Below are 9375 nucleotides of genomic sequence, written 5' to 3' on the forward strand. Positions count from 1 at the left end.
GTAATTTACTTTTATTTATATTTGTGTAACTTTTTTTTGGTACACTTATTAGTAACAAACTTATTGAAAATATTCACATATGAACATTACAACTGGATATAACCTACTAAAGTCACTCAGTTGTCATATGTGAACACTTTCAAAAAATTGATTATCTAGATGTGTCCAAAAAAAAAAAAGTTAGCCAGATGTAAACAAACCGAAAAATTAATTACCTTAATATAATTTTCCCTATTTTATTTATATATACTGTTTTATTTATATATCCAAAGAGCACTTAACATAACACAATTTAATTATATTGAGTTCACACGGATAGGCTAGATTTACAATGCACACACGATTCAATACAAACTTCATAACATCCGGAGTGTTTATAATTTATAAAAAACCAAAAAATGAAATGCAACATTGAGCTTAAAGCTTACTACATTATCAACATGCCAAAACTTCAAAAGTTGTAGAAATCTTGATGATCACCTTCAAAAATTTCCACTTCCCCATCAAAGGCAAACATTATTTTCACCATTTCTTACCATATATATACAAACTGCATCAGCAAAGAGAAAAACATTATATTTAACTAAATAATCGTTTATTTAAAAAAAAATAAAAATAAATGAATACATTAAAAACTACTGAATCCAAACTTATTAACTACTAAGGTGGCCCACAAGAAAATTCAGACTTGGATCCTCAAATATCAATTATTTTAGAGACAATTACAAAATTGGTCCCTGTGCTTAGCTAACTTTTTGGTATTAGTTCAAAAAACAATATTTTTTTTGCAATTTTGGTCCTCATTTCATGGTTTCATTACACATTTGGTCATGGGTCGTCAACTTTCACAATCCAGACGTTCAATTTGTGAAGGACCATTTTACCCTCACTTGTACTTTTAAACACTTTGTCTTGGTTAGGTTTGCAAAAAAGACCATTTTGCCCTCACTTCTAAGTTCTAACCATAAACACTTTGTCTTGGTTAGATTTGCAAAAAAAACCATTTTACCCTCACTTCTAACTATAAAAACTTTGTCCTGGTTACATTGTAAAAAGACCATTTTGCCCTCACCCATGTGTGTTTAACCTTTTCTCGAACCAAAAAGACAACATACCGATTCAATTTCAACCTCAGACAGCATAAAGCCGAACAACTTGATCAATCTTGGCACGACAAACGGGGCAACCCCAATTCTTCCCTTTGACTTCGGTCAAACATGACATACATCCAGCCATATGACCACACGGGATACACGCCCCTTCAACCGGTGCATCCAAACATATAACACATGTTGAAGAATCATTATTACTCTCTTTCCCCTTCTCACTAGGGGCAGAAACGGAATCAATGGAGGGGTAATGAATCGGACCATCATCATCCACCATGTCTGAAAGCGGTGGTGCTGATGGGACCATGGGTGGTGCTGTAGGGACAATTTGGGAATATGTGTTGTATTCTGTATGGGGATGATAACTAGTGGAAGTTGTTGCTTCATCATTGTTTTCCCATTTGTTTTTTTTGTTGGTTGGAGTAGAGTCGGGGTAGGTGGTAGGAGCCGTGGGTGTCGGTGTTGGCGGCACCACTGAACCGGATTGGAGGGTGGTGGTGGTGGCGGTGGTGGTGGTCATAGCCAGTGGTGACTCGGTGTCTAATGGGGTTGTCTGAGGTGGTCCAATAGCTGATTGTTGGTTGTTGAATGGAAATGAAGGATGCATAACCTGAAATGAGAAAAAAACAAATTTGCTTATGTAAGCATTATGTATATATACAGATATATATGTATATGTATATGTATGTATCATACCTGAGGGATTCCTTTGCAAGCATTGCAAAACCGTTGCAAGTTTTGCTTTTCGTTTTCGTTAACGGGTGCAAGTTTGATGCGTGACTCTGTAATTAAAAAATTAATTCAAGTTTAGTCAACAAAAAGTCAACTCGATACTTTTACAATGAAGTTGTGTTTGTTACATGGGAGAGAGGATTGGACAAGTTTTCAAGGGCTATTTTTGATGAGGACGAGGAGGGTATTTTGGTTCCTTCCCCCAACCTTGCTCAAACATTTTTGGTGGGACAAGTGACAAAATTGTTATTTTTGTTACATCGGTCACAATCCCACATTTTAAATGAGAAAATGTCTGATTGACATCTGTCCTAGTTCCAGTCCTATTCTGTCATGTCATATCTTGCATCAAATAGGACCTAAAACTATTTACGATATTCTTTTTTTTTTTTTTAAATAATAGGCATATGTAATCACTCAAAATGATCATGAACATCTAATAAAGACAAAAAAAAATGGTAATAAAAGCATATCTCAAGTTCCCAAGACATTTTCCTAGACAACAACAAATCATTTTCCTACATAAGTAATGATTTGGGGCTCCATTTAAAAATCTAATTGGAATTTGGAATTTCTAACTAAAATAAAGTTTTTGTTTATGTGTGTGAGAAGTCCAATCTAACTTAAACTCGATAAACTTACGCCTAACTTGGGAGTGTAAAATACATCGCTTCCTTCTCCAGCGTCTTGGGACTATATGAATATAGAAGAGAAATAAATAGTGTACAATAAATACAAATTCTATATTTCTACAAGTAATTTTTATCCAAAAGTGTCAAGAATTTACTGTTGGAGCTAGTAAGAACAACTGTAGGATCAGGTTGGTTAAAATTTGGTTCATCCATGTTAGCCTTCCATAGTGGAATAAGTGCGCGAGGTTTCGCATCCTGTTTAAAACAAAATAAATAAATAAATAAAACATTAGTGTAGAATAAAATATTAATATTTGATTGTTTTTCGAGCTTTTTCAGGTTGTCAGTAGCGTTTTATTAAAAAGGTACTTAGACTAGCAATTCAATGAGCTTATTGAGAGCTTTTTCGTAATTCTTCCGAATATACCCTTTTATTAGTTATACAAAAACCAATCTTTGACAAGCCCATTTATGTCATTTTACATATTTAGCTTATCAGCTAGTTTTATCAAACATGAGTGTAGAATAAAATATTAATATCTAGCTTATGTGTCGATTTTTTTAGGGTGTTAGTAGCCTTTAAGATAGATTTTATAAAAAGCTACTCAGACTGGCGTTTCAAAGAGCTTATTGAGCTTTTTTGTAATTCTTCCAAATATACCCTTTGTTAATTATAAAGAAAAAAGAATCTTCGACTTGCCTTTTTATGTCATTCTACATATTTAGCTTATCAGCTAGTTTTACCAAACATTGTGTTTTCTTAACTAGCTTATCAATTTAGCTTTTCAGCTATCAGCTAGTCTGCCAAACATAGCCTACTTAATTCAGACAAATATATGATGGAAAAGTCAACATACCTGTAAACTAGAATATATAGCAAGTTCTAACTTGAAAGGCTTTGTAAGTTTACGAGCTCCACATGGTAGTATAACTACCCATCTGTAAGGAGAACCATGGAATTAGATATTATAAGTATTTATATAATGATTAGATTGTCTTATATATATAATAATAATAATAATAATGTAATGTTACAAATTACAATAGTGCAAGATAAAATGAAAAGCTTACACTTTTCTTGAAAGTAGTTGAGGAGCAAGTAGTTCAAGAAAGCCTGGCCCATAAAGCTCATGCAGCCAACCAGAGAATAAGCAGATGTGATTCTAAAAGAATTGCATTAAAAAAACAAACATAATATCATTAATCTATTAAATATGAGAGATTAAGAAGATCAAGAGGAAATTAAAATGTGTGTTTACTATTTAGTTATTTACCTCAATTGCACGAACAACATTGCTATATCCTTTGACTCTTGCAACATCAAGTGCAGTTTGACAGTCATCATTCATCACCAAGGCATTAGCTGAAAATTTGAAATGATTAATATCATGTAAGCAATGCTATGTAACCGAATGATAAGGGTATTCTTGTCTTTTGAGAAATCGAGAGTGAGTAGTTCCAAATTATTGGGTTGGACCATGTTCTTTCAAGGGTAAAAGGTGGGGCCTAACAAAAGTAAACAAATGTTACGATATCAATGTTGTCATTGAAAAAGAAGCACATACCACCATGTGAAAGGAGTAGCTTAACCATCTGTTCTAGGCCTCTTTTTGCAGCATGATGGAGAGGAGTTCCTGCATGACGACCTGAAAAAAAAAAAAAAGTTGTTTTTTGAAGTGAGATAAGAGAACCTTCCAGAAGATAACAGATTTTGTATGCATGTATCATATAGATTCATAAGCACATGAACAATCATATACAGACTCTAAAGGGTACAAATCAGCTCACCTGGACGATAGCCATTTACATTGGCACCCAATTCAATCAAGGTTTTTGCTACATCATATAGCTGTGGATTCATGGAAGCTAATATCAGAGGAGTCTTTCCTTCCTTATCCATCCACTGCATCAGAAACAACAGATCGAGAATAGTTAATCGCATAATTTCATCACTAATTATTGCTACACCAACAATTACCTACTTCGGAAATCAAAATTTTACTTTTTTGTTTCCTAAATTAAAACTCCGAACGGGTGTACCATAAAGAGAATAAATACTCGATTCACCAAAAACGCATATTAATGTCGATTAAAAAGTGCTAGATCTGATTCTTGTAACAGAAGTATGCTTCAATTCTATAAAGGGCGCAGGGGGGAAGAAGACAACTTAAATTGAGACAAATGACCTTCAAATTGAACTCGGAAACTGTTGAATTCAAACCAAAAACAACGAATTTTACATGATGAATCAAATTTTAGGCATACCTCAAGGCCAGCACCTTCGTTGCGAAGCGATTTAATGCCTTCACTGTTGCCATAACCGACTTGTTGATACAATAGTTCGTCCTTAGATTGCTGTAAACCCATTTGATAAGAAATTTTATAAAATAATTAGGGTTTTGTGCGCTTTAATCAATACCGATCCACCGACGAGAGATTCAGTTGTTGAAAATCTCGGAGGAAAATTCACTCCTGACGAAGAATATTGGTGGCAAATTAAATATCAATGCGTTATCTTCCTCACGAAGAGTCAATTGCTCAACCGCGTAACGGATAACGAGTGATCAAATAATAATAACTAACGTTATACCCTACATCGGTACGTAGCAATCCAAAACTTCATAGATAAAAAAAGGAATCTTCATAAAAACTCAACAATTTTCTACCAAATTGATAAAAAAAACAATAATAATAAAAATTTACGTTTTTTTCTTTTTAAAGAGAAAGGCTTTTTTTAATATGAAAAGGACAGGAAAACAAGTAAAATATTTAACCTTTATACGTTTATGTTAGAGTAAAAAGTAAATTTAACCTTTATGCGTTTATGTTAAAGTAAAAAGTAAATTCGGTCGTTATGGTTTGTGAAAAAAATGTGGTTGAAGTTAAAAATGTTTTTGATTTGCATCACTGGTTTAAAATATAAATTTTTTGTGGTTTACATCCCTAAAAAAAGTTAAAATGTCTATTTTGCTATTTTTATTTTTTTTTAAAGTTTTTTCTATTTGTTAGTCATATTTTTATAATTTTAAAAAACTAAAGTGTGTCCATCTCACCCTCACTATACCAATGCATGTCGTCTTCTTCACCTTACTTGTAATTCTTTATTTTCACCCAATCCAAATCTCATTATACGAGATCAATTAAACCAATTTCTATTGGGTTCTTCTCACCGAACTTCAAATTGAAAATCTCATCAGCTAGGCATACATCGACATTGTCAAAACTATAGAAGCGTTTTCTCATTGGTACATTATTGGTTGTCATCTAAGGATAGTTGGTACTGTTGGGAAATATCTCCTCCATTGTTGTTTCATTTCAGTTTTTCTTTGATTTGAAATCAAAATTGATGTTTCGTTTTTTCCATTCCAAATTTTCATGAGATTTATATTTTTAGGTTAGATCCCTCTCTCTAATTCTTCAAACACTCCATTGATGAAGCTGAAGAGAAAATTTGGAACTACATTGATGATGTTCTCACAAGAAATTTCTAAAGCTAAAAAAACACAAAATTGCTTATGGCGGATTCGAAGGAGGGGGATGCAAGATTGTCGTAGGTTCTTATACAAAGTGTATGTGTGTGTGTGTGTTTAAACTTCTGTGGGGACAACAACCATGAGAGAAGGAAGGAGAGAGAGTGACATTATGACGGACAGAAAGGGAGATAGATAGATAGAGAAAGAGAAGTAAAGAGGTAGAGAAAGGGGGAGGGTACAGTAAAGAGGTGGGGTGGGGTTGGGTGGGATAAGGTTAATTATTTTATTATTATTATTATTTTAAATTAAAAAAGTATTAAATAAATATAAAAATACAAAAAAGAAATTAAAAATGACAAAACAATCCTTTCAACTTTTATAGGGATTAAAAGCACAAAAAGTTTCTAATTTTGGACCAGTGATGTAAGTCTAAAAGTTTTTAGACCCTATCCATATTTTTTGACAAACCACATGGACCAAATTTGCAGTTTACTCTTTTTGTTAATTAACCTTTTAGTCACTTATATTGTTGTGTTTGGTGGATGTTTAGTCGTTAAATGATTAAATAAGTATTTTAAAGGCATTTCTAACCCATATATGTTAAACTTAACAATATATATAGTGTGGTGAATAATATAACATCAAATATTGTATTATATTATTCATTAACACTATGTTTGGTGTTAAAGTTTCAATAGTATATATAAGTCTTTTGAACTTACATATTTTCAGTTTTTTTTTTTATAATTATAGTTCATATTTGATATTTCTATCTATGTTATTATATTTAATAATTTAAAGTGCAATATAATATTTATATAAAACACATAATGTTTGAAACATCCCAAAAATACAGTCTGAAATTTTCGTTTTAAATCAGTAATAAAACCATATTCATCAACGTCATATAAGAATCATAAACAATGTATATCAAAATATCATAACTGTCAAACATATCAGAGTATAAACATCACAGGCTGAACAAATGGTGTGTGCACTGTAATCTTCCCGAGCTCCTCTTTTGAAAACTGAGTACCTGAAACCAAAACTGAAACTGTAAGCACAAAGCTTAGTGAGCTCCCCCAAACTACCACATACCATACAATAACATATAAACACATATTGGGCCTTGCCCACTGCATCGGACCGAAGTCCGGAAACTGCATCGGACCGGAGTCCGGAACTAACCAGGGCCTTGCCCTCTGCATCGGACCAAAGTCCGGAACTAACTACATCGGACCGAAGTCTGGAACTGATAGGGACCTTGTCCCTTGCATTGGACCGAAGTCCGGAACTGACTGAACATAACATAACATAAACATATCAACTAGCATGAACACATAGGGATGAGCAAAAGGACCGAACCGGCCAGAACCAGAACCGAGAACCGGCTTCGGCCAAATTCAAGAACCGAACCGGCCCAGCGGTTCTACCGGTTCTTGTCGTGTCTTCAAATGTTGGAACCGGTCCTTGAAAAATAGCATTATACGGTTCCGGTTTTTGCCGGTTCTACCGGTTCCGGTTATATCGGTTCCGGTTCCTTGGATCCCGGTTCCAAAAATCCACAAAAATAATGTCCCGGTCCCGACCCGACCGGTTCCATCGGGTTCCGGTTCCGGTGCCGGTTCCGGCCGGTTCCCCGGTCCATATGCTCATCCCTATGAATACATATACTGCATACTGCATCAGAACAAAGTCAGGAACACATAACACAAAACATGCTTGAATCACGAAGACATCAAGCACTTTAACTACTGCATCGGACCGAGGTCCGGAACTAACTGAACATAGCATAACATAATCATAGCATATAATATAAACACGTGTACTCCATATTGCATCGGACCATAGTCTGGACACATAAATCATACCATGTTTGTATCACAAAGACACCAAGCATACTGAACTACTGCCTCGGACTGAAGTCCGGAACTGCTGCTAACTAAACGGGCCGGCATTATGGCCTTAGACCCGTTCCTACTGGAAGGAAAACTCACCTTACACTGTTGAAGTCCCGTAGACACAATCCCACACTGTTGAAGTCCCGCAGACTCCACCCCAGCTGTTAGCTGACAGATTCCCGAACTATCAACACCAAATAACACCCAATTAATAATTGGGTTCTAACACATAACTAAAAATACATGCTTTGGATAATTACTACATTACCCCTAGCTTGGCTTACCCAAGCCCAAGGCCCAATCCATAGGCCCAAAATCAACTAGGGATCAAAGCCCAACATATGGCCCAATTTTCCAAATTAGGCCCAAACCTCTACATGGACTTCCCTTAAGGCCCAATTGATCAGTCCAGTCTAACATGTATCATTCTAGGGCCTAATATCATACAACCATCTAGGCCCCATCTATGGCCCAATTTTCCAAATTGGGCCCAATCCTTCATATGGGTCTTACCCTAAAGCCCAACTAATTACTCTAGTCCAATTGATTATTCTTAGATGGCCCAACACAAAGCACAAGTGAAATTAGGGTTTCACATAAAATGACAATTAGGGTTAAGTGTTTCTCACTTAACCTATTAAGGGCTCATTCCACTAAGGACTTAATCCGTTAAGGACTTAATCCATTAAGTCCATTACTGCTTAGATTAATCCTACCAATGATTATTATTTAATATTTCACTTATTAAATAATTCTTGTGTGTGTCTTGATAATTTCTCGATTATTAGGATTTTCTCAATTATTAGCCCATTAAGGACTTAATCCATTAAGTCCTTTACTCTACTAGATAAGTTATATGGAATAATTGGGATCAATACACAATCCAATCCCGATGGCCCAATAAGTCTAAGGCCCCAAATACTCATACTTAGGGTTTTCCACCCAAACATGGCCCAATAGGCCCAAAACTAGTCCATAAGCCCATTAGGGGTTTGCTAGGTCCATAAGGGCTTGCTTGAGGGGCACCACCCACTACCACCTCGGGTAGTGGTGGTCAATGGTGGTTCATGGCGGCGGCCACCACCTTACGGTGGTGGTTACTACTATTTTTATTATTAACCAAATTAATTACAATTACAATGTTTGATCAAAACATAACCACACACACACTAACACACACGACCACACCATGGTGGCCGGCGGTGGCTCGTGGTTGCGGTGGCTTTTCCCAAGGATTCCGACTAAGCAAGGCGCACACAACACACACTACCACAGAAAACACACCTATACATAAGTCTTGCTCGGAACAGGAGCACCTCCCTCTCTTGGTGGTCTTCAAGCATTTCCAGCCACCCTTTCACCCACACACTCCCACGGTGATGACGGAATACGCACAAACATCACATCCTTGGCTGAAAAACAGAAACACACGCATCACTGCCATCCTATGGCTGGAACACATACACGACAGCCACTCATATGGTGGTTTGCGGTGACCCAGAATGGGTATCATCGGAATGCGATAGCC

The 9375-nt window shown here is 35.7% G+C and overlaps 1 protein-coding gene across 2 annotated transcripts; it reads right to left on the minus strand.

Moving 5' to 3' along the window:
- Positions 1-277: 277 nt before the first annotated feature.
- LOC145093842 (putative E3 ubiquitin-protein ligase XBAT35) lies at positions 278-5173 on the minus strand. 2 transcript variants are annotated; one of them, XM_079032096.1, is made up of 11 exons: positions 4739-5173; positions 4262-4376; positions 4039-4119; positions 3748-3836; positions 3545-3636; positions 3331-3412; positions 2629-2728; positions 2484-2534; positions 1806-1891; positions 1116-1719; positions 278-550 (listed from the first exon to the last, which is right to left on the minus strand). In XM_079032096.1, the coding sequence occupies exons 1-10, from the start codon at positions 4838-4840 to the stop codon at positions 1132-1134; spliced, it is 1386 nt and encodes a 461-aa protein (XP_078888222.1). In that variant the 5' UTR covers positions 4841-5173; the 3' UTR covers positions 278-550; positions 1116-1131. The 2 variants fall into 2 exon arrangements, with proteins under 2 accessions (XP_078888222.1, XP_078888223.1); XM_079032097.1 differs by lacking the exon at positions 2484-2534.
- Between the last annotated feature and the right edge of the window lie 4202 nt (positions 5174-9375).

The sequence above is a fragment of the Lactuca serriola genome, chromosome 3 (genome assembly GCF_051521515.1).
Source record: "Lactuca serriola cultivar US96UC23 chromosome 3, Lser_US96UC23_V15, whole genome shotgun sequence".
Taxonomy (NCBI): domain Eukaryota; kingdom Viridiplantae; phylum Streptophyta; class Magnoliopsida; order Asterales; family Asteraceae; genus Lactuca; species Lactuca serriola.